At 56.1% G+C, this 24,867-nt stretch overlaps 1 protein-coding gene across 12 annotated transcripts; it reads left to right on the top strand.

Annotated features, from left to right (window-relative positions):
* Positions 1-1,039: 1,039 nt before the first annotated feature.
* Positions 1,040-24,592, top strand: MGAT1 (alpha-1,3-mannosyl-glycoprotein 2-beta-N-acetylglucosaminyltransferase). 12 transcript variants are annotated; one of them, XM_043528219.1, is made up of 5 exons: positions 1,237-1,407; positions 2,766-3,406; positions 12,109-12,352; positions 12,747-12,825; positions 19,753-24,592. In XM_043528219.1, the coding sequence occupies exon 5, from the start codon at positions 19,825-19,827 to the stop codon at positions 21,184-21,186; it is 1,362 nt and encodes a 453-aa protein (XP_043384154.1). In that variant the 5' UTR covers positions 1,237-1,407; positions 2,766-3,406; positions 12,109-12,352; positions 12,747-12,825; positions 19,753-19,824; the 3' UTR covers positions 21,187-24,592. The 12 variants fall into 12 exon arrangements, with proteins under 12 accessions (XP_037769931.1, XP_037769928.1, XP_043384154.1 ...); XM_037914003.2 differs by lacking the exon at positions 12,747-12,825 and having other exon boundaries at positions 1,040-1,407; positions 12,109-12,221; XM_037914000.2 differs by lacking the exon at positions 12,747-12,825 and having other exon boundaries at positions 1,188-1,407.
* Positions 24,593-24,867: the final 275 nt, after the last annotated feature.

Here is a 24,867-nt window from a genome sequence, read left to right as displayed (position 1 = left end):
GTTTGTGTGTGTGGTTTTTGGAAAAAAAGGGGGGTGTGTGGGGGGGGGTGAGAAAACCTGGATTAGTGCTGGAGGTGACTCACCTTGATTATCATGCACATTATAAAGAGGGGTTTCAAAGGGGGATGGGCTGTTGCCAGCAGGAGAGTGAATTTGTATGTGTGTGTGTGGGGGGGGGGGAAAGGGTGAGAAAACCTGGATTTGTGCTGGAAATGGCTCTACTTGATGATCACTTTAGATAAGCTGTTGCCAGCGGGGGAGTGAGGTGGGAGGAAGTTTTGTTTCATGGTCTCTGTGTGTATATAATGTCTTCTGCAGTTTCCACGATATGCTATGCATCCGATGAAGTGAGCTGTAGCTCACGAAAGCTCATGCTCAAATAAACTGGTTAGTCTCTAAGGTGCCACAAGTACTCCTTTTCTTTTTACGAATACAGACTAACACGGCTGTTACTCTGAAACCTGCCAGTCCCTAAGGTTCGCAGTGAGGTTATATGGTACATTCCAACACTCACCCCACACCCCCGCCAGGGCCTAGTTTGGTTTCTCCCTCCCGATCCCACTGCCCAACAGAAAAGGTTCTCTTCACCTCCCCTCCTTCGGGCTGTACCACTGCACCCTATATAGGGGAATCGGAAGGGAAGAAACCAACTCTCAGCGCTTCCCCCTCCCGGACACACCAACATGATAGGCACGGCGGGGGAAGGGTTGTAACCGCGCTGCAAGAGGGGAGGTGGAATCCTCCTCCTCCTCCTGCAGGAGTATTCACCCCCCCATGTGGGATTGGACTGTTCCAGACCCCTCTCTCGGTGGGGAGTTGGGCGCGTCCATTCCTGGTGGGGCGTTGGGCGCGTCCTAACTTGGGGGGAGACATTGATAGTTACGTCAAATCCCTCTGAAAAAGGAGTGTGTGTGTGGGTGGGGGTGAATCCCATAGAGAGAAAGGGGGTCGTTACAGGATGGAGCCTCAGCCTGGGGGTAATTTTAACCACAATGGAAGCAGAGTTCTCGTTCCCCCCTGCTTACGATCCGAATGGTTTGCTCCGCAGGAAACCCAGATCCTGCTGCGCCGCCAGGATCGAGCTCGTGGGGGGGGGCGGAGGGGGCGGAGTTCCGCATGTGGGCGTGTCGAGCGTTCCAGCGGGCCGCAATGAGCCGTTAGAAAGGGGGATGGGGGGGTTTCCCACTGGGGGCGTGGCCCGAGGAAAATTTCAAAGGGGGCCTGACTGCCGGCCGCGCGAGAGGGGGGGTGAAGGAACGGGGCGTGGTCAGCCTAAAACGTGGGGCGGGGCTAGGCCGGGGCGACGCGGGGCGGGCCGAGCGGTTGCTATGGGTTCGCTTCCGGCGCTGGCAGGCGGAAGTGGCTGGAACCTGGTGGCTGATGCTGCTGTTGCTGAGGCGGCTCTGGGTCAGTGGGGAAGGGGCGGGGGGGTGAGAGGCAGGAGCAGCCTCCCGTTCCCCCATATCTCCAGGCGGGGAGGAGTAAGGAGCTGCCCCCCATATCCTCGGGGGGGAGGGGCTGCCCCCCATATCTCCAGGCGGGGAGGAGTAAGGAGCTGCCCCCCATATCTCCAGGCGGGGAGGAGTAAGGAGCTGCCCCCCATATCCTCAGGAGGAGGGGAAGGAGCTGCCCCCCCATATCTCCAGGCGGGGAGGAGTAAGGAGCTGCCTCCCATATCCTCAGGAAGGGGGGGAGGGGCTGCCCCCCATATCTCCAGGCGGGGAGGAGTAAGGAGCTGCGTCCCATATCCTCGGGGGGGGGGGGGGGGAGGAGCTGCCCCATATCTCTTCAGGTGGGGGGGGAGGAGCTGTCCCTCCCCCCCATCCTGGGCAGAGGGCGCAGAGCTGGAAAGGAGTCTAGGAGCTGCGGAGAGGGGTAATCTGAGGAGATTGTCCGAGGAGGGAAAAGAGAGGCCGCTGTGCCTCTGCCCCCTGGGTGCAGGTGGACCGGGGAACTGAAGGATGAATAAATATACTACTATGTGGAAGGAAGAGAGAGGTTTCCAATGGGCGAAGGCGCCATCGGGCTGGAGCTCTGTATTAGGGTGACTGTCCCATGGGATTGGAGGGGTTGTTGGGGTGAACATCCTTTGGGAGCAGAGTGAGGCAAAACATGCTGCAGGGTGGACAGGGCAGAGTGAATGTACCATGGGGCATGGACAGGAGGTGAGACCAGATGGAAATCCCACAGGAGCAGTGGGCAAGCGGCATATTGGGTGGATGGGAGGAGAGGGGGGACATTGGTCAGATATAGTACAGGAGGGTAGGTGGAGACAGCATACCATGGGAGCAGTGTGTGGGGGACCTTTGGGGAGGGGCATATCGGGCAAACATATCACAAGAGTGGAAGTGAAGATATTGGGAAGACATGATTGGAGCATAGTTGGGGAGGCATTATTGGGTGGATATACCACAAGAGAGGAAATGGAGCTATCCACAGGAGCAGAGTGTGCGTGGGATAATAGGTGGCTATATTCCAGGAGAGGAGGAGGTTGATTGACTGTAATAGGGTTGTAGGGCCCTGGCTGTGTGATAGATGCTATTAACATTGGGATTACAGAGCAGGAAACTAACCTTGTCCTTAGAAGCAGGTTTTTGTGTGAGGGGGCAGAACTAGGGAAGTAGGGCTCAGTGGTACTCATCCTCTGTTACCCATCCTGAGGAGTGGGGGAATAAAGTCAGTATGGAGACGGATCCTGTTGGCATTAATACTAAAGAGCGGGGGTGGAAGCCAGTGTCTAATACAGCTGTGTGTCTGTTACACAGAGCCAAGGGGGAATTGAAAGGAGACGAGGATGGCACGCCTTACCCACCTCCCGGATATGAGACTAGCTGGCTGGCATCTGGTGGGACTTTAGGAGATGGGACGCCGGGGCTTTGGTTTGTCCCTGAAACTGGTGGTGCGCCAACTTGTTCCTGGGGAGTGAGAGCTCACCAGGAGACACGGATGAGCAGAGAGCCGCCGGACGGTAACAGCAATGAGGCGACGCGACCTGTGGGCTATCTGCAGCAGCGCTGATCGGAAGCGGTGAAAACCAGACTCTTGTGTATGCTGCCGCCCTCCTCCCCAGAGACCCGAGGGGCTGTAATGGCTTGATTTCCTAGGAGTCTTGAAGGACACTTGAGGAGAGACGGGGAGTTATCTCAAGGATTGGAGAGACCAGTACAGAACTTGCCCGCTCCTTTCAGTGGGGGAAGCTTGGCGTGTGTTTATTAGTTTTGAACCGGGATAGAGGGAGCTGTGTGGCCCATTCAGGAGGTGGAGAGGCTCTTTCCTGCTGTTCCTCCTGCATTGAGTCCTCGAGTTAGGTCCTGAAAGGGGGAGGGGGGAGCCCAGAGACCCCCCTCCCCCAGGAGAGAACCAGCGGCCAGGAGTCCATCAGCAACACTGAGCCGACACCAATCAGGTGAGATTTATTTATGACGTGCCCTTCAAAATTGGTGGAGAAGCTAGGCTTTCCTGCTGTTCTTTCCATTGTCCTCTTGTTTCTGTTGCCCACTGGAAGATGGTTTCCTTCTGCCTTGAGTCCATCCTGCAGAGGAAGTGCCGGGGAAAAGAGAATGCATGTTGCAGGTAAAGAAACAAAATTGGATGGTTAATCGGTGGAACTCATTGGCGCAGGATTTTGAGGTAGTTCAGTATGAGGCCTATAGCTTGGCAAGCTAAAAGGCTGGGACTTCTGTGAATACATATAGTGTCTCTGGGCTAGGGCTACAACGGTGATGGTCCCTGCTGGGGTTTGAGGTATAAGATGATCAATAGCTGGGGTTACCAACAAACTTCCTTCCTGCCATGGGATCACGTTGTCTGTGTGTGGCCTTTGGAGCATCTGGTGCTGGCTGGCATGTGACAGTGGAACAGATGCTTCTGTTCCCTTAGTGATGGTCCCATTGAGGTGATAGAGGGGGGTTGGATGCTGGGAAGTGACTTGCCCAAGTTCAGAAGGCCCAATATCCCATTCCCTGAGCCTTCCAATCCTCTTCGACCTGGGGTCTCTTAGAAGTAAAAAATCCCTGTAATCCCATTCTCTGAGCCAGCCCCTCAGCGACATAGGGCTGGATTGAATTTGACCCTGCTCGAGTGTTTGTAATGAGCGGTGGTTGTGGGCTCCAGAGCTCTGGTACTAGTCCTGCTTACCATCCTTTTGGTGTTCTCTGTTCTGAGACAATGATCGTTGGCAGGCAGGCTGGGGGCTGATGGGTGTTTTACAGCTGATAGGACACTGCGGTATACACATTCCTATCTCTTCCCAATACCAGAAAAAAGCCAAGACGTGTTTTTTTGTTTGTTCTGGAATGCAAACTTGAATGCAACCCATCTTCAGCGAGAGAGTGACAGGACTTTTCTGTGCAGTGCTCGATAGCCAGCACCTAGATGTTGCCTTTGCTCTTGGGCTCATCTCTATCCTATGCTCAATCCCTGCCCCGCATCCCCCCCCATCTGGCTCCGGGGCCCCAAGCTTTAACAGGGCCCGAAGGTGCTCAAAGCAACTGAAAATGAAGTTGCTGTGCCCTGATACGGTGTGTTTTGGACAGGGGGACCTGTTTTTATTTACATCAACGCATTTCTTCAGTATTGACACTGACATAAGCAGTAGTGTTCCCAGCACATTAGTAAGGGTTTGTCCACACTGCAGTCATAGGGTGTGGAGTGGACAGACTTGAGCAAGCCCTGATCTAAGGTAGTTCAGGTCCCGGAGTGATCTAGCTGCAGCAGCATGGGCTAACCTCACAAGTGATTACCCAGGGTTCCAGATGGGCTTGTATAGTCAGTGTTGCCAATGCTTTACAGCTCTGGAACCTGAGTGTAGCTAAACTGAAGCGAGCCCAAGTACGTCTACGTGAGCTGCAATCGCACCCTACGATTGCAGTGTAGACATACCGAGGCAGCTACCTAAGGTGTCTTACAAAAGGAGCTGGACAGATCAGACAGCATAAAGTTAACCTGTGAAGGAAAAACAAGTTGGTTGAATTTCGTTTTAAAGAAGGGGCAGGTCTAGACTGTTTGTAATTCAGGTGATTCTTTTGTGCCTCCCTGAAAATCCAACCTCTCCACAGTTTCAACCAATTATAGGATTCTTTTCCACTTCCTGTATTTTTGTTCTGTGTTTGTACAGCCCCTAGCACGCTGGGGTCCTGATCCATGACTGAGGCTCCTAGATACTATGGTAATAGAAATTACTGCTACTAGCAATTATTGTTTGTGGTGTTGTGAGCTGTTAAACAGCTGCCATGCCACACCCCAGAGGTGGCTGCAGTTCAGCACTGGGTGAAATGTTTTGTGTATCAGTTACAGTACTTTGGGTTCTCTTGCTGCTGAGCCCAATGTAGTTGCTGAGCCAGCTCTGTCCTTTAGGATGACGGGTCGTACATAAACACAAGTTTGTTTATTTCTAGTAGGGTAGTGCCTGGAGGGCCCCTTGTTCTGGATTCTGCACATACACAGAGCACGAGCGCTCGGGAGGCTTATTGGGGAAACTGAGGCTTGGCAAGATGCAGGGACTTGCCCAAGCTCCGAGAGTCAGTGGCAGAACTGAGAATTGAACCCCTGTCTCCGGAGTCCCACCCCACAGGCTTAACCATACAGGCTCTTTTACGATGTTCAGTCGAATGGACTCGATAGCTCTCGACTGGGATATTTCTTGTGCTCTCTGAACACTTTGGCAGCTAGATACTAAACACACTTAGCATATCAAGACCGCAGCAAGGACAATTAGCTTAAATTATTATCTCAAAAGGCTTGAGTGAGTTCATGTCCCTCCATCTGTTGTTTTAAAAGGGAGACGCTTTCAGCCGAGGTTGGATAATAAATGAAGGCAGTGAGATGGAGGGGTGGGGGAGGCTCTCCCAGATGATGGGAACTGTAGAGGGGAAGGTTCTTATGTCCTCAGTGGGGCGATTGTGGGAAAGGGCAAGGAGGAGATGGATGCTAGCCGAAGGGAGTAAAGAGACTAGATCTGCTGGTACTCTCCTCCCCCCCTACACTGGTGGTCTAGCTCTGCCTCCCCTCACACACACAGCTCTACTGGGGCCTCTCAATCCTGACTCTCAGCCCCCCAGCTATTCCAGCGCTGGGCTACCCTCTCCAGTACTACAAATCCATGGTGGTGTTGTACTCGAGGGGATGAATCTGAATTGGATCTTGACATGGATGGGAAGCCAGAGCAGGGTTCATGTGAGATACACGGCCAGTCTGCAGTTCCTGGTCGTATGTGCAGTTCTAGTGGAAACTCGTTTTTTTGTGGCAGAGCTGGGGGGAGGGCAGCCAACGGCTGGGATAGCAGGGAGCTGCAATCAGGATTGAGGGGTATCAGTAGAGTTGTGTGTGGGAGAGCCCAAGGCAGGGATACTCCAGAATTGGAGATGTTCTCAGCCCCCAACCCAGTGATGGTGCTGCTCTCTAAACTAGAGATGGCTGCATTTCAGAGGTGGCGTGGGTGAGAAGCTAGTGTGTTAGAGAAGTGGGGACTGGGAGTCAGGACTCCTGGGTTCTGGGAAGGGAGTGGGGTCTAGTGGCTAGTGTGAGGGGCAGGAGTCAGGGTTTGGCGTATGTTCCTAAACCTGTCAGTCTCCCTATGTGATCTGGGCCAAGTCACTGAATCTCTGTGCCTCAGTTTCCCCCTCCATACTGTGCATGATAGTGCAACGTGCCTGCCTTGGTAAAGTGCTTTGAGATCAAGGGATGAAAAGTGTGATAGGTGCTTATTATGTCTGATTGCTCTGTCTGATTACACAGTACTATCATCACTAAGGGCCAGATAGCAGCTGCCCTTCCCCATCTCCTGAGATTGAGGGGGCTGAGCTGATGGCAAACTCACCCGCATCTCTTCTCTTGTCTGTAACCAGTTAGTGACATAATCAGCTCTGGAAGTGGCTTTTGTCTGCATGCCATGTGGCTGATCCTTGGTTAGCAGCCCTTGCAGGAATCTTGGCATAGGCTGGCACCTGTCTATCTTGGGTGTGTAGACCAGTTCACACCCCGATGCTGCTGGTATAACCAGGAAGGCTGGTTCTCCTTCCTCGGCGCTCTGTAGCACATCCAAGAGTGCATCACTCCATGCGGGGCTGAAGCACTGTGGGGTAGCTGACTAGATTTTCCCAGAATGCACCAGTACAGAGCCAGACAATTCCCTGCCAAACCCAGATGTGTGCCTGGTTAGGCTGTAATATGGTCTTCTGTGGGAAGGTCCCAAGGGTGCGTGAGGGGGATTCTAGCCTCTCACATACACTGGTCAGAAGATAGGATCTACCAACCTCTTGGGAGATGCTTTTGCCGCTGGATCCCTTCTCTCCCCACTGTCCTGGGCTGAGGGTGTATCTCTGTCACTGGGCTCCTCAGGAAGAAAGACAGCGGGTGGTATGGAAGGCGCTTGGTTATCGGGTTCCCCTGGGCAGCCACAGAAGAGATTTCTCTCCCTGGATTGTGCTGGCCTCTCTGAGCGTTGCCCCTGCCAATGTGCCAGAGCCCAGTGCCCTTTTAGAGGCAGGTGAGGGTGTTCAGTCTCCATAAGCCATTTGCCCCTGACCACCTCTCCCCATTTCGTATACGACGGACCCCTGTCTGCTCTGAATTTGATTGAGACCCACCGATTCACTTCACACAGGGTAGACTGGACGAAAATGACTTTGTCACTGCTGCTCTGTGGCTAGATTGGAACTGGCGCGCCAAGGGGGAGGACCTCTGAGCCAGCCAGTCCTACCCTGCCTTGGTTTGGAATTGTATCACAGCTAGTGCCCCCTAGTGGAGAAGGGTCCTGTGTCCCACGCCCCACCTGCTTAAGTCAGCCATTCCCCCTGCCTTGGGGCTGGATCAGAGCCAACATTCCCCCTGTATCCCATCCCTGCCTCCTTGAGCCAACCCTGGGGCCGGATTGGAGCTGGGAGCTCAGAGGGGCAATGCCCCGTATCCCGTTCCCTGAGTTAGCCAATCCCCACGATTCTTCCCCTTCTCTCTGTGAGTATTGGCTGTCAGTTTGGCAACAGGCGGGACCCAGCTGGAACCGATCAGGGCCATCTGCATGCTTGAAGTGTGTGTGAGTGGAGTTGTTTTCACTGCCCTCCACCAGGATTAGCCCTACCCTGGTGTAAGATCAGAGATTGGGCTCCTGATTGTGTTTGTCTTGCCCAGAAGATTATTCTCATTAGGGACTGACCTAGATTCGGACGAGTGTAACAGAGAGGAGAGGCCGGCAGAAGTTCAGGCCTCCAGCCTGCCATGTGTACAGGGCTGGGGCGCAGTGACATCCCATCCCTCCTGTGGGGACCCTGTGTCTGTCACTGTCAACCACTGGGGTGTTACTACCTTATGCCAGCTGTTGGTTAAGGCTTCCCCTGAACTTAATTGGAGATGCTGGGCTGAGCAACTCCTGCCCAGCTTCTGGTCATCTGTGTTCTTGAGTGTCAGCACCCCCCTTCCTCCAGGAGTACTTAATGATTTTATTAGATGGGGAAACTGAGGCACAGATTTGAGAAGTGACCGGTCCAGGATTCCAGTGGATGAATGGCAGAGCCACAAATACAGCCTGGGCGTCCTGACTCCCAGCCCTCTGCTCTAACCACTAGACCCAACTCCCTTTCCAGGACTGGGACTAGAACCCCGGAGTCCTGCGTCCTGCTCTGACCACTAGATTCCCCTCCCAGAGCTGGCAGCAGATCCCAGGGGTGCTGATCCCCTAAACCAGCCTCTCCTATGCTGGAAGTGGGGGGCTGAGGGTGGGGGATCAGCATGGAAGTGGGCTGGATGGGTTGCTAAGTTATTGTGGGGGCTGGGGGAGATGCAGGAGCAACTGGCCTTGGTTTTAACCCTTAGTGACCCGACCCCATGCACTTAGCACCCTGAATGTTATTGCTGGCCCTTGCAATGTCTTTCCCTTCCCGGAACCCACCCCGTCCCTTTGGGTTGCTGACCTGATTGGCGCACAGGAGACGCCTTCCCCTTATCCTGGGACTTGCTGTGCTGGCTGGTTTCCTGTTTGCCTTCTGTGCACCCCCTGCACCCTCCCCCCTTCACAGAGAACCCCCACCCCCCCCCCGACCCTCTATTGCTCTGTGATGGCTGCCAGCTGTTTCCCATTAGAAAGCAGGCAGCAGAGGAAGGGAGGACAGGCTGTTCCTCACGTCTCCCTGTGTTTGCGTCTGGCTTTGATCTACCTTTGGAAGTGAACTAGATCTGTAGACAGCAGGGCTCTGAGCCCTCCCCGCAGTGGGCTAGCTCCCCATACACAAACCACCATCCCAATGGGGTTTGCCCTATAGGAGCCCCACACTGGAGGTGGATAAGGGCAGTCAGGAAGGCCAAGGGCTAGAGGCTGCCGAGGCTGCCAGCAAGCTACTGGGTCGGGGTCGAACCAGTCCTGTGTATCTAAGGGTCCGTGTTCACTGCAGAGGTAATTCAGGGGGTCAATAACCGGATGTGAGCAGCCCCACAACAAAGCCCTATCTGGGTTACCGCTCTGATTCCTTCCCCGTGAATTGTGGGAGTACTTGTCCGCTCTTCTGGGCGCACAGGGGAATTGTGGGAAAGCATTGGAGGACTATCAGCATTCGAATGGTTTAGCCTGTGTCCTCACTGCAAAGTCAGCAGGCTGAGTAGAAATGGATCCTAAGCACTAACCCACACCCCCTGCCGGGCCCTGTTAGCACCACCAAGTTCAGCTGATAGGGTTTTGGGAGAGGGGATGGGGCAGCTCCTGGGTAGGAGCCTGGGCTAATTGCAGTGAAGAAAGACCCTGAAAGCATGAACCTCTACTGCCCGAGCATGGAAGCAACAGCGGCGTCCTAAACCTCTATGTGGGCCGGCCAGAAGAGGGGGTAGAGAGCCCGGCTCTGCCTGCCAGGATTACCCCAACCTGGGGGCTCGTGGCTGTGAACGGAACCTGGTTCCAGGGAGGAATTGGGCTGAGAACCTCCAGCTCGTTTCACGCATCCCTGTCTTCACGGGTGCATGCTGGGAAGCGAAGAGCTGTGGCATAAACCCTGAGAGAGCTCCAGTGGAGGAGAGAGATAGCGACCCACATAGCGGGTGCGGGGGTGTCCGTACTGCTTCATCCGTGTCTTGAGCCAGTCCTGATGCCGATGCTTAGAGCAGAGTGGAATCCGGCTTGCTTTTTCATCCGCTGTGTTGGCGGGATCAGGCCTGCTGATCCAAACAGTAAGGGCTTGTGTCTCTCCCCAGCTTCCCTTTTTCACCCTGCTCCTGTAGCATTCAAATGCCCCACACCAGACCATAGCAACCACACAGCAAGATGGCACAGGGGATTGCTCCCTCTGCACTGAAACGCAGCCACCTCTGGACTAGGTGTAGCATAGGGGTTCGACCCCCTTAGGCGGTCATGAGGTTATTACTGGGGGATTGCGAGCTGTCAACTTCCATCCCAAACCCAGCTTTGCCTCGAGCATTTATAATGGTGTTAAATATATAAAAAAGTGTTTTTAATTCATGAGGGGGGTCACGCTCAGAGGCTTGCTATGTGAAAGGGGTCACCAGTACAAAAGTTTGAGAATCACTGGCCTAGCAGCTGCTGCTGTGTAGCCACACGTGAGCAAGCCAAGAGGACAGGAAGTGAAATCCCCAGGTGAACCAGCGAGGGGAGCTTTCGAGAGGCAGCCAGAGTTGAGATTCAGCTGGGGCGCTGGAGGAAACGGCTTAATTGTTGGGTGGTGTTGGCGAACGATCACAAGTGATCAGGGCCTGTTTGCACCACCTCATGTGAAAAGAGAGAGCCCCCTCGCTGCACCACACTGGGTCACTGCGGATGGCGCTGTCCAAGAGGGGAGGGGCGGTCCCTACTGAGACCCCCCCCCCCGACCTCTCTAGGTGCCCTCTGCAGCCCCTAGATCTCCCTGGAGATCTCCCATCCAAATGCTGACCTGGCCTGGTCCTGTTTGCTTGAAATCTCCACTCTGAGGTGGAACAGCTATAAAAAATGGGGCAGATACACCTCCAATTTCCTACAGGGAGCATGTGTGTGTGAGATCAAGAAGGGTGTTGAAGCAGATCTCTTCCCTCTATCCATCCCCCCCGGCTTTTGTGACTGTAACTGTCTCCCCTTGGCTTTTTCCCTTGTGCTGTGATAGGAGGGCATCCGTCTTGGCCTGGGAAGGCCCGGGGTTGTGGGCGCTGCGCAAATGGCTGCTGAGATCCCTGGTTGGTGTCTGAACCCCGCGCTGTAATTCCTCCAGACTCCTGGGGTGGGTGAGGTGAGGACACAGCAGCTTGAATTCCTGGCTGCTTTCAAAGGCTGAGGGGGGGGGCGGGGAATATTCTATTTAATTTCTTGTAAGGCCCATTTCCTGACACCCCCTCCCCCACCTGGAGCCAGCCATTTGCCCTCCAAGCTGGGGCTGGCTCCCACAAAAGGGGAAAAGTCCCCTTCCGCAACCCCCATTGAGCCAGTCCTTTGCCCTGGACTTGGTTCAGAGCTGGTGCCCCCTAGAGGAGAAAGACCCTGTTTTCCCCCCCTGTCCCCCAACCTGGGGTCAGATTTGATTGGCTCCGTTTACCTCCTGAACCCCCCCCCCCCAATCTCTGTTTCCAAGGGAGCAGCTGCCGAGGGAACAGTTAATGGTTAACTCTCCTCTATAAGCAAACGTGGCATTAGAGATTAACTCAGTGGGGCTGTCTGATGTTCAGGCTAATCAGCTGCAGGAAAGGGCCGGCTCCCAAAGCTGCTTCAACAAAGTTTGATCCTTGGCCTGTGACTCACTCTCCAATTTCTCACCCTGTCCCCGCTAGGCTCTGGGCCAGATTCTGCTTTGTTACCCTGCTGTGTAAATGTGGAGTTCCCCTGCTGGTCTCTAGTCAGGCTGGGGTCACTGAGAGCAGGACCCGGCCTGGACTCCATTGGTGGAAGTGGGATCGCTCCTGATTTACCCAGGGGCAACAGCGGAGATCAGGATCCCGCCCCCTTCACCTCTCTCTTCCTGTCCCCACTCCACAAAGATCCTGTAAGCCTTTGATTCTCCTGTTCACCTTTCTCCCAGGTCTGGGTGTGTGAGGGTTAAACTCTCCTTCCCTTTCAGACTGGGGGGGGGGGGGGAGGCTGACTTCCTGGTGGAGAGGGCCGCCCCATAGCAACCTCTGACCCTGCCTTCCTTCCTCCTCTCCTAGCCTACATGGGAGGGCCACGTTTCCTGGTACTGCTGAGGGGAGTGAAACCAGCTGAGCCAGCGAGAACTGTGCCGAAACTGCCGTGCGTTAAAACTTCAACAGGACACGGCTCGGTATGTTGCTGTCCCCTCTGCTCTGTACCATTGCCCAGAGCGGATCTGTCTGCTGTTTCTCCCCCCATCCCGCCCCCCCACTGCAGCTGGAAATCAGATACCAGCAGAGAGAGAGAGAAGCGATTAGAGAGGTGAGTTCATAATGTTGGACTTGGGTCGCTTGCCTTGTTGAACAGCGACTGGTACAGAGAGAGGCAAGAGGTGGGGGCTAGCTAGAGAGGGGGCAGAGCCAGAGTCTATAACAAGTGAGGTCCTCGAGCTGGATGTGTGCACAGACAGAGGGGAGACTGTCTCCTGAGCTGCAGCCTTGAAGCCAGGTCTGACATTCAGCTGAGGACAGAGAGGGGGTGAGTGTGAAATCGACACAGAATCTGGAATCCAGAAACCCGCCTGCCTTGTTATCCAGAGAGACAAGGGGTGTGGGAGAAAGCAGAACCCCTGTCCAAGAGCTTGCGGTGATGGCAAGATACCGGCTACTCTGGAAGGAGGGGAACTTTTTATGGCTAAAACTTTCGCCCTTTCCAGGGAAGGGGAACAAAGAAACTTTTTAGAGGGATCTAAAGCACTCATGATCTTCTATAAGCTGTACATAATCTGTGATCAGGTGGGTGAGACCACGGCTGCTTCTGTGTGATAGTGATCATGTCTAGGGTGGTACTTACTGACTATATTACAATGTTCCCTAGAGCCCCAGCTGAGATCAGGGCCCCATTGTGCCAGGCACTGCCCACACATGCAGAGACAGTCCCTGCCCTGGGGTCTTTTCAGTCTAAATAAAGAAGGCGGGAGGGTGTGGGACAGAATTATTATATCTCCAATATGCTTTCCAGGAAGAAGGAATATTTAGTGTTAGTTTTCCCTCCTGTCTTCTTGGCCGGTGTTTCCTTCCCATCCCAGGAGGGTTGGACAGTGTGAGGAAAATGTTTCTAGTCTCTGGAAAGCAGCCCAGCAAGGCAGCTGTGTCTGGAGGCCCCGGTGACAATATGGTGGATCCGTGGATTTGTGTTAGGTTGTGGCGCGCCGTTCAAACAGCGTTCCTGAGTCTGCCTGGTTCTGTACGACGCCCACCACGGTAGCTGTTCTGAGTCCCAAGGCTGCAGCGCATACGGGCAGTGTTGTATTCTTGAGTCGGTTTCTGCCGTGTTAGATGTGGCTGTTTTGTACTGAGTGGCTGGGGAAGCTAAAGCAGTGGAGAGGTATTATCTGAATCCATTAGTGTTTGAGGTGTGTCAATCCCTGGGTGAAACTTGTGTTATGTGGGAAGTCAGATGAGATGATCAGAATGGACCCTTCTGGCCAAGGAAGAAGAGGGGTCCTTATCAGGGTTAATGCTGGAGGAAGCAGCACCAGTGCCAATGCAAAATCCCCCAAAAGGCCAGAGTCTCCGTAGTTCCTCTGGCTTTTCCCCAGCTCATCAGGTTTCTGATCTCGCCTGGGGGCTGGTTTCCAGGGGAGCTGGTTTCTGGGTGGGGCTGGTTTCCGATCTAGTTTGAAGCTCTGTTCTTGCTGCTTAAAATTTGTTACAAGCTGGGCGGGCAAACTCTGTCCTTATCCCAGCATGGATGTGGGGGTTGCTCTGTCTTGTGGGGAAGGTCTTTGTCAGTAGCCTGGCCTAGTATGTGGTGGGAGGTTGAACCCTGTAGATCTGGAGGATTTGAGGAATCTGGGGTGTTGGACAAGGGGCAATGCTCCAGAAGGGAGCCAGGCAACCACAGGATCAGCCCAGGAGTTGTCAAGAAACCGGCCTGGGTGCAGTTCCCAGCTCTGCCACAAGCTCCCCGTGTGACCGTGGACAAGTCACCGTGCCTCGGTTTCCCTATCTGTAAAATGGGGAGATAATCCTTCCTTTGTTCCTTGGGGCAGGGACCGTCTTGCTCTGTACGCACAGCCCCTAGCACAAGCGAGCCCCGAGCTCTGTGGGCGTCTCCACGCCCTGCCACAACACACCGGTTATTAATTTGTATTGTCGAAGAGCCCAGGCCCCTGTGGTGCTCTCCAGGCACTGTACAGACAGAACAGAAGGGCAGCCCCTGCCTCAAACAGCCGACAGTCTAAGGGTAAGAAGAGACACCCGCTGGATCCAGACAGCAGGAGATCATGACCGCCAGCTGTCTCAGAGGCCTCATGGCAAAGCCCGGCCCCTGCAAGGTCGGACTTGTTTCGCCTTAACCACCCACTCCCCTGCACTTGATTTGCATAAACTGCAAAGGGGGAATATGTGTTGTTTTGACCCAGGGCTAGTTAGTCAATGTGGCTTTCATTTCAACAAGCCCTTCCCATCAGGGCGTGAGAAGGCGGTCTGGGCTGCCAGCGTTGGCAGCCCGCCCTTGAGGATGCATTACCCCCTTAACCCTTTGAATGCTGGGTGGGGAGGAGATGATGCCAGAGACACACCCATCCCTGTGCTGAGACCCCTCCTTGTTTTCCTCCATCCACCCTGGCTCCAGGTTACGTCTGCTGACCCAGTGCTTGCTCTTGCCCACCGTGAGCAGGGTCTGGGTCCTGGAAGTTGGTAACAGGAGGGGAAGGTTTCTGGGATTATGAGACGAATGGGGAGGGAATTTAAGGAGGGCTTTTGGCATTAGTGAAGATGGGGAATAGCAGGATTGGCTGCTGCTCTCTGGCTTTACTCCCTCCAGCCTGGGGGACACCCAGATGTGGCTTTTGTTGAACAATGGAGGCAGCTGGAGGGGAAGTGAGAGAACCCACAAGAAAACCAATGAGATTTTCCTATCCTGGGGCTGCCCCTCTCAATCACCTTGGCTTCCGCTGACGCTGAGAACTGAGACTCCAACCTTCCAGGATTGCCACATATCCCCTGGTGCTTTCCTCTGGAGTTGGGGCCTAAATCCCAGAGGCCTGGCCAAATCCCCGCTGGGGGGAGGTGTTCCTTGATTCTGAAACGGTGCCCCCTTGCAGCCCACCACTCTGCTGTTTTCCCTTCCCCTCATGTCCTAAGCTAGAGAATGGTGTCCTGTTGCGGCTGTGTTCCTCCCCAGGGGCAGCTGCATTTCAGTGGGCAACTGATCTGATTCCTCTCTGTGGCTTGTAAAAGCTGGCGTGCTCTGAGAGGGCTGGCAGGGCTCTTCACACAAGAGGCCTGCACTGAAAGAGGGGGCGGGAGCCGGACTGTGGGGCGGAGGAGGAGGAGAAAGAGACAGCCAACCCAGCCCATCTGCATATCAGCCAGCTCTTCAACCTATTGCCTCTGGCCTGTGGCACCTCTTGATAAGTGCTTTGAAACTGGCTTCCCTAGCCAGGTAAGCATTTGATTGTGGTGAGCTGGGTAAGAGGCCACAAGAAGTGGAGGAGATTGGACCTACGGGGCAGGGGATCTGCCGCTGCTGGGTGGCTGGAGAGGACTTCTCTGAGCTCCCGTTACCTCTCCCTTTGCCCTGGTGGAGAGCGGCCCCTGTGTTGACCACGAGCTACCTACGTCCCAGCTCTCAAATGTAAACCGAGCGGTAGGTGGCTGGAGTAGATGGGACTGGCTGCAGACAGGCAGGATCTCTGGCTGCGCCGGTGTTGGCAGAATGGGATGGGCTCAGCCTCGTGCGGAGCTGCCAATGGGATGTCTCCCGTGGCCAGAGAAGTGGTTAAAAGGTTAAGCCAAGCAGGGTCTTGGCCGCGAGGCCCATCGCTGCCTCTTGAGGTTGTGAAATCACAGTGGGAGTGACCCAGAAGTCAGGCCGGGTACCCACAATGCACAGCTCTCCCTTCCCCTGGCTCTGCTCCTAACCCAATCCCCGAGCCGCGGGCCGTTCTGTTGAGGTTTTTCCACTTGTTGCCAAATTCCTGACGTGACTTTTTAGCTCTTTAACAAACGAGCCTCAGCCCCGCAAAGCAATTAACCAGGACTGGGGTTGGGTGACAAGGCCTGGGGCCAGCCTTGCATAGCAGGCTCCTTTGCCCCACAGCCTAACCAGAGGGGGCACTGTGCTGCTGCAGTGGGGGAGCTGCCCTGGTTTTTTCCTCAGCAACCTGGGGGGAAGAGGTGGGGCTCTGAGATGCCCACCCTAACCGGGCTCTGTGTCCCCTCTCGCTCTGGCTTTAGAGGGGCCATTCCTCCTCAGCCTGACCATAGAGGGTGCTGTGTTGCCTCTGGGGTGGGGTGGGGAGCTATTCTGCCTAACCTGGAACATGATCCATCCCCTTAGCCAGGCCATAGGGAGCGCTGTGCTGTCCACTCTCCTTGGGGCCGAGAACCTCCCTCATTCTGGCACCAGGGGGCGCTGTGCCTGACCTGGGATGCACTCCATCACCCTCTGGGCCCGCACTAGGGGGCGCTGTGCTGCTGTCCTAGCCTGGCCCATGCTCCCTGTCTCCACAGCTTGTCACTATGGGCCGCTTGGCCTGGATAATCCAGTCCCCTCCACCTCCTGTGGAGAGGCTGTGTGCGTAGTTGGGCTGTTTAACCCCGTGGCTGGCACATTAACAACCGAATGGCCCAATGTACAAGGACCTAGTCCCCCTTCTGCTTCCGCCTCCTGCATTCCCTGGGGGTGGAGTTTAGCCCTCCGCTCCCCCCTGCTAGCTAGGAGCCAGAATAGCACCCCGCTCGCTCTCTCCCGCACCCGTGCTGGGCTAATGGGAGGAGAAGTTTCAGGCTGTCCCAAAACTCATCAGCTCTGTCTGTGAGACACACTGGGAGCAGTAGCATGCAGAGTAAGGGGAGGCTGGTTTTCTCGCCCTTCCGTGGATCTGCTTTCCCCACTTCCTTTACTGCCCTGCAACTCCCTGGGCTTAACCGTCCAGGGAAGGAGCCCAAGCTGCTGAGCTGTCTGAAAGATCCCGGAGGGTTTAGAAAGAGCCTTTTCTCTGCGCTGTCAGCAGCTCCCAAACCCGCCGGCTCAATCCTCCGTGCCCTGGCGAGCCAGGTGGAAAAAATGCAACTTGCTGCTCCAGCTTGCGTCTCTGAGCCCAGACATTGCTTTAGAACAACGGTTAGCTTGTCTGAGAGGGACGCAGGGACATCCGACGTGCTGGAGCGGGCCTCTAGTGTGGGATCGCGCCGCCCATCAGACCAGTGGGCCCTCTTGCCCCCACTGAAATCCTCAGTGGGGCCCATCTATCCTAGTGTCTTCTCCACGCACCCCGTCCTGTGCTAGATCAGACCCCAGGGCTGGAGATGCTTCAAACCAGGACTGGGTGGAGCCTGGGATTTTCTGTTCTTCAACCTCTGTGTCATGGTTTCTTCCCCTCCCTCCCCCCCCGGAAATGTACCCAGCTGACCTCACCCCATGCCTCAGCCCCCAATCCGTTACACCACTGGGATTCTGTGGGGCTCAGCATGGACACCAGCTGGCCTGGTCCACCCCTCCCCAAGGTGTGTGCTCCAGTGAATCCAAATGATGGACAGGCTTAAGCAGCAGTGGTGTGAATCTCTGCCAGAGTCCTGTCAAGCAGAGACAGATGGACACCCTGGTTCTTCCTCCCCAGCCCCCAGGGGCCCTCCTTCCAGCTGGCCCCAGATCACAGCGGCCTGACTTTCCGGGCTCGCAACCGCCATCCCAAGTCAATATTGATCAGTGAGCTTGGCTGGTCAAACAAGCCTTGTGTGTCTTGCCCTTGCGCCCCAGGCTAGGAGCCAAGCTGTGCAGGGTTGGGCTGGGGCGCTTGTTTGGGTGGGAGATCTCTGAGGAAATCCCCCCCCTCCCCCCACCCAGGGATGTGGCTCAACAGATGGTGCTGGTCCCTCTGCGTCGGTGCTGGTCCCTCTGCGTCGGTGCTGGTCCCTCTGCGTCGGTGCTGACCCCAGTGCGGCACTAGGGGTCACTGGGCTGCCAGGAGCTGGGTGGAGGTGCAAGTCAGTGCTGGCCCCAGTGCAGTGCTGGGGGCGCTGTCCCCTCACAGTCAGCGCTGGCCCCAGAGTTAATTCCAGATGCAAAATTTAATGGGGATAATGTGTTTTCCTCCCGGCTCTCGCTCTGAGCAACGGGCTTCTCCTTCACTTCCTGTCCCAACCTGTTGCTGGGCAGCTGTTAAATGACTGCTCCACCCCAGAGGTGGCTGCATTTCGGCGCTGGGTGAGTGACTCCCGTGCTGCAGCATCGCTGTGAGGTTGTTCCCCAGCTGCCCCACCCCCAGAGGTGGCTGCATTTCAGCGCTGGGGTGAACAGTCCACGGGCGGCGCTGCTGCACGCCTGCGAAACAACTGCCCCGCCCCACCCCAGAGAAGAGGGAGGGCTGTGTACCCAAATAATAGTATAGCCATATGCTGCCAAAATGGCCCTGAAGCAGGGAGTTGAGATGGGGACTCGAGGGCCTTACGGTCGCCGTCTCTGGCGTCCTCCCCACTTGGGTTTGCACCAGCCTGGGGGCGTGTGAACATGGCTGAGCCCTGCCTGCGATTACACACACGCCTGCCGCCGCGTTAAATATAGGGCTGGGCTCTCACTGAGGGGGATTAATGAGGCTCCTGATGCAGCCACTAAGCAAGGGTGGGATTACGGGCTTAAACCGGCGCTGTGCACTGCTACCGCCCATGGGGCCAGCGGGGTCTGAGCTGAGGTTCGTGCAGCAGCTCTTGGGGGAGGGAGGGGCCTGCCAGGGCATCTCTGCACACCAGCCACTGGGCGAGGAGGAGAGGGGAGCTGCGATCCAGTGTCTATCCAGTGTTAGGCTTCATCAGCCAGTTTACTCAGCTTCCTCTCCCAATGGACCCTCCTCCTCAGGCACGGGGGAGGATTACCCTTTCTGCTCACACCTGGGGTTCCCAGTCCCTCCCCTCCATGCGACTCCCCCACTCCACCCAATCTGGGAGGGGGCATTTCTGCTGCTTGGCCTAAGGCCCCCCATCCCTGCCCTGTAGGAGAACCAGTTCCTGGAGTCAGGACATGCAGGGTGGGCGTTGGCCTCTGCCTCTCCAGACAGCCGAGCCGATCATGAGTTAGCTCAGCTAAAGGATAACCAAGGGGCAGGGAAGATCTTTGGTGCAGGTAGTTGAAGGGGCTGATGCTGAAGGAGGGGAGAGAGGGGACCGAGGGTATCCCTGGGAGGAATGGGGTGACATGAAGAATGGGGCAATATAGAGTAAAAGTCAGTGAAAGAGTCCCAAGGGGAAGATGTATCCAGATGGGGAATCATTTCCCCGAGGGATGGGCTGGGGGCCCCTTTGCTGGGGACTCGTAAAACCAGGAATGGACGGAGCCCTGGAGAACAGGCTGTAGGGGCTGGGCCCTGATGGGGCGTCTCCATGTCACTAGGGGCTGGGCCCTGATGGGGCGTCTCCATGTCACTAGGGGCTGGGCCCTGATGGGGCGTCTCCATGTCACTAGGGGATAGGCCCTGATGGGGAGTCTCCGTGTCACTGGGAAGAGGCTGTAGGGGACGCTCCCCAAGTGGCTCTGAACCTGATGGGCAGCTGCTGGAGCTGCTCCTCTGTCCTTACTGGCTGGAGGCCTGGAGGATTGTCTGGAGGGAGTAATCCAGCCCTGGGTCCCAGGTGGGGCTTGACTAGCAGGAATGGTGACCCATTGCTAAGATTCCCTTGTACTTCACTGACTCCCTGTCCCCCTTTCTGCCCCCGCAGGTCCATGGCTGTGGAGTGACGCCTGAGGGATCGAGAGCGCACGCGAGCGGGGGGGGCCTCTGCCTGTGAAGGATGCTGAAGAAGAGCAGCCTGGTCCTCTGGGGCGTGGTGCTGTTTGTGGCCTGGAACGCCCTGCTCCTTTTCTTCCTGTGGACCCGGCCCCCGGCCTTCGACGACCATAGCCACTTGACCGAGGAGGTCATCCGGCTGGCCCAGGACGCTGAGCTGGAGCTGGAGCACCAGAAGGACCTGCTGCGGCAGATCCACCGGTACAGCGCCCTCTGGAGCAAGAAGAGGAAGAAGGTGGAGGAGGCGGGTCGGCTCCCGCCGCCCGCTGCCGCCTCCAACGCTGGGGCTTTGCCCGCCACGGAGGCCGTCCCGCACCGGCCCCGGGCCTCCCCAGACGCGGTCCTGCCTGTGGTGGTGATCGCCTGTGACCGCAGCACGGTGCGCCGGTGTCTCGACAAGCTGCTGCACTACCGGCCGTCCCGGGAGCGCTTCCCCATCATTGTGAGCCAGGACTGCGGGCACGAGGAGACGGCGCGGGTCATCGCCTCCTATGGCGAGGCGGTGATGCACATCAAGCAGCCGGACCTGAGCGACATCTCGGTGCCCACGGACCACCGCAAGTTCCAGGGCTACTACAAGATCGCCCGGCACTACCGCTGGGCCCTGAGCCAGGTTTTCCGCACCTTCCAGTACCAGGCGGCCATTGTGGTAGAGGACGACCTGGAAGTGGCTCCAGATTTCTTCGAGTACTTCCAGGCGGCCTTCCCGCTCCTGTTGGCCGACCCCAGCCTCTGGTGCATCTCAGCCTGGAATGATAACGGCAAGGAGCAGATGGTGGAGGCTGGCCGGCCGGAGCTGCTCTACCGTACGGACTTCTTCCCCGGCCTGGGCTGGCTGCTGCTGTCAGAGCTGTGGGACGAGCTGGAGCCCAAGTGGCCCAGGGCCTTCTGGGACGATTGGATGAGGCAGCCGGAGCAGCGGCGCAGCCGCTCCTGCATTAGGCCCGAGGTCTCCCGCACCATGACCTTCGGCCGCAAGGGCGTGAGCCATGGGCAGTTCTTCGACCAATACCTGAAGTTCATCAAGCTCAACGACCGCTTCGTGCCTTTCACCCAGCTGGACCTCTCCTACCTCAAGAAGGAGGAGTACGAGCGCTCATTCCTGCCCAAGGTCTACGGCGCCCCTGAGCTGCGGGTGGAGGAGCTGCAGGGCAACCAGCGCCGGGAACTGGGCACCGTCCGCGTGCAGTACAGCAGCCGCGACTCCTTCAAGGCCTTTGCCAAGGCCCTGGGTGTTATGGATGATCTCAAGTCAGGGGTGCCCCGCGCTGGCTACCGCGGCATCGTCAGCTTTCTCTACCGTGGCCGGCGGGTCTACCTGGCTCCCCCTTCTGACTGGACGGGCTATGACCCCAGTTGGAGTTAGCACTGTCTCTCCCCGGACATTGACCCTTGAGCATGTTGGACCCATAAAGATCATGGAGCGGGTGGGTGGGGCGTGTGTGTGTGTGTGTGTGTGTGTGTGTGGGACTCAGACCTTGTATTTTTGTTTTCTGAGTGGCATTCGAGTGCATTCGGGGGAGGGGCAGTGTGTGTGTGTGTTTGTGCACTTAATACTGGGGTTGAGGGGCTGGATTATTGTGATGCCCCGATGTGGGGGGCAGGGGACTGGGATGGGGCATGCTGAGGCTTTCTTCACTGCCCTTCCCCTCCATCCCCCCCAGTGCCTATCCCCTTTCTGACATTGTGATCTCCCCTCTACCGCGTCCCTGGTGGTTTCTCCATGGTAGGTGAGTGGGGTCAGAGCCAATGCTGAACCGAACTGACCGATCAGTGGCTACTTTCCCAGCCTCTGTGAGCTGCGGGGGGAAGAATGGAGAGAGGACAGTGACCACGTCAGCCTGGGAGGGACTAATGGAGATGCCAGGACCTGCTTAGGACCTTTGGCAGTTCCCACCTCGCCATCCTTAGTTGGGGGCAGAGTGGGAGGGGGCAGGGGTCACCTCTGGCTATAGCTGGGAGGGAGCGTTGGAGATGACGTGGTGCCCTTGATGGTCCTCAAGAGCCCATCATTCGCTGTAGGGGAGCTGGCCAGGGGCAGGGATCTTTATGTCCATGATGACCTCTTTGGTGTCTCCATGGGACCATCTCTAGCAAGGCTCAAGCATCAGAACTTTCTTGCCCTTTGACCTGCTCAGTGGTCTCCGAGCAGCCCTCTGGGTCTGGGAGGTGTGAGGAGTTGTCCTGGCTTCTCTCTATCCAGCAACGTTACGTCCCCACAACGTTCCTCTGCTTGCAGTGGGCATTCCACCACGGTGGTCCCTTCCCTTTGTCCTTCATCGCTGCTTTTCTACACTGTGCGCGGAAGAAGTTTGTTACGGAGCCGGGGCTCTGCAATCTGGCTTGTGTTACTCTCCCTGGTGAGGAAGGGAGAGACCCGAGCTTGCGGCCTGCCTTAATCCTCAGTGGGGGCCTCCATCTTTTCCTGGGTTGAAGTTTGGTTCAAAGTTGGCTCAGTCCCTGCCGGATGGTGGCTGATTCCCCTGCTGCCATGGTCATGGTGGTCATGATTCCCCCGCTACATAGTTGATATAGCAATGGGGAGAGACATGAGATATCACCATGAAGGAAAACCACAGGGGTGGTGGGATACAAGAGAAGGGGCTCTCTGACAATGAGCCCTGCCTTATCTGTGGGGGTAGACCCCCCTCTCCAGTCTCTTACGAGGTGCTGCTGAGCTGTTCTAGAGCCAGTTTGGGGAGGGAGAGTTACAGTTCAGACCTTATTTGGCCAAAATGTAGACCACACCAAAGGGTAACTTTTCCCCCACTATATTATTTTGCTGTATTGTTCTGTTTTTGTTTTAAATCCCCTTATCTTCCCCCGTCTGGAGGTGAGCCAGGGGAGGAGGGAAACCAAACCGCCCATTGGCATTCTACATCACCCATGAAATTGCTTGGTGCCCTAGGGCAAGTTTGGCAAAGGATGGGTGGGCGCAGAAGCTTCCCTGCGATCCAGTCCCCGTTGGTGAGGTCAGGCAGAGAGGAGCTCCCGTGTAAACAGCCAAGAAGGAGATGGTTGTTCCAAGAGTGTATTAAAGGGTCTGAAAATGTCCTGTCTCCAAAACGCCCCTTCCCTCCCAGCTCTGGTAAGCAATATCCAGAGCGCTGGAGGCTTCCTCAGAGTAAGGGTGCTTCAGTGTGTGTGTGTGTAACTTTCCTCCCTTCCTTGGGCCAGGATGGGGAGAATCTATCGGAAGGAAGAATCTCTGGGAGAGGGAGGTCCATTTGTAGGCGGGAACTTCAGTGGGATCCAGGCAGCTCTTCGGGGAGCCATCCAGGTTGGCCCTGCCATTCTCCTGGGCAGGAATTGGGAGCTGGGCAGGCTCTTCCATCACACCCTGCCTGCGGCAAAAGTCCAACCCTGTTCCGTTTGCTCTGGGCTGTGCCGCCCTCACCACACGTGGCTCCAAGGTAGGGCTTTCTGCCCCATGCTGCCAAAAGGCCTTAGACTCTGGTTGACTTCAAGGTGAGGAAGTCGATCCAGCAAAACGAAGCCCGACTACGTTGTGGCTGATGGAGTTCTCCTTGTGAGCCCCCCCTGTTCCTGGCCGAAGCAGTGTGAGGTTCTGGTGGAGGGAGTTTTTCCTCTGTGGGTTTGCAAGAGAGGAGTAGATACGACCACCTGTGGTGCTCTTACCCTCTTGGAGAGGATCCCATACTCTGTCCCCTACCCCCAAACACTGAGGGTGCCTGGGAAGCCAGCTGCTCTGTTCAGCCTCAGATGGAGCGGGGTCTGCACTGAGGGGAGTTGGGATTGAAGCCCACCCTTTGTTCAAGGAGATTGATTGAAACCAGTTTCCTTTCCCGTAGTGGTTGCTCCCTCTACGACGGGGGTTGGGATTAGTCCACGATTACCCTCTCTGCCTGCTGTCCCCTTCCCTGGGGAGTGGGGTGGTGAGAGGTAGAACCACATGCCTGGACCAGTCTTGAAGCCATTCCCAGTGGAAGGGGAGGAAGGAATTTTGAGCAGGGGGGCTGGGGGCAGGGAGGGAGAGATGCTGTTTTTATGTCCAAACGTCATTCTGCGAAAGCAAACTTTAAGGTGCAGAAACTATTTTCCAGAATAAAATAAAAGCCAGACCTTTTTCGGCTCGACACGTCATTGCTCTCCACCCCCCTCACCTTGGATTGATCCTAGGGCGGCATTTACTTGGACCTAGTTTTGAATGGCCCAAGCAACAGCCCTTCTCTGGAAAGGACTGTCCCGTAGCACATGCCTCTCTCTATTGGTGGCATGTTCTAAACACCCTCAACTCCAGCCACCCTCGCTTCAGAGCCTTGGGGTGAGACTGGCTCCCTCTCCAACCCGCATCAGCTGGGGGAAGAGTAGGAGAGCCGTTAGCCTGCTGGTGTTTAAATGCAAAGATCAGGCATGGGGAGACCCGTTGAGGGAGAGGCTGAAATGAATCTTGTCCCAACAGGGACCAATGGCTCATTGGTACTAAGTAGTTTGTCGTGGGCTATTTGTTACCTTCGGTTGATAAGTTGCCCCATGTGCAGCCATGACGGAGTCGTGGGGTGGGTTCTCTGGCTCCCGTAATTACGCCAACATGCCCGAAGAAGGGAAGGGTATGTGACAATGTCCACGTGTGATAATCAGTGGAGCCCAAACCCCTCATGCTTTGCAAGGGGTCCAGTTGTGAAGTGAGATAGAGACCAAGACCTGTCATGTCTGAAGCAAGCCCCTTATTTGGGGGAGCATGCGATGCTCCTCTAATACAAAGGAGATCCGGGCCCTCTCGGGGGAGATCCTGTCCTAAATGGCTTCCATTCTAAGCAGCCAATGGGTATGAGGGTAAACAGAGGCATGGTGGGGATAGGGGAGGAGAGTGACATGCCTATGGTCACACACAGCAGGTCAATGGCAGCCCAGAAGCCGCACTGCTTTACCCACAGAACGTAGCTGCCTCTGATTGCTCCTGCTCCCTCTGGGGTCCTTTGTAAAGGACCCACATTGGCAAGGTTATCACGGGGTTGATTCTACCAGAGATGTATCTGCAGCAGCCCCTCAATAATCAGGGCTCCGGGGCGAGCTCGCAGCCTTG

Source organism: Chelonia mydas, chromosome 14 (genome assembly GCF_015237465.2).
Source record: "Chelonia mydas isolate rCheMyd1 chromosome 14, rCheMyd1.pri.v2, whole genome shotgun sequence".
Taxonomy (NCBI): Eukaryota; Metazoa; Chordata; order Testudines; family Cheloniidae; genus Chelonia; species Chelonia mydas.
This window is presented reverse-complemented; position numbering and strand designations above follow the sequence as displayed.

Bases quoted from the DNA above. Each gene is read 5' to 3' on its own strand.
- MGAT1 (XM_037914003.2), top strand. From the start codon at position 19,825: ATGCTGAAGAAGAGCAGCCTGGTCCTCTGGGGCGTGGTGCTGTTTGTG.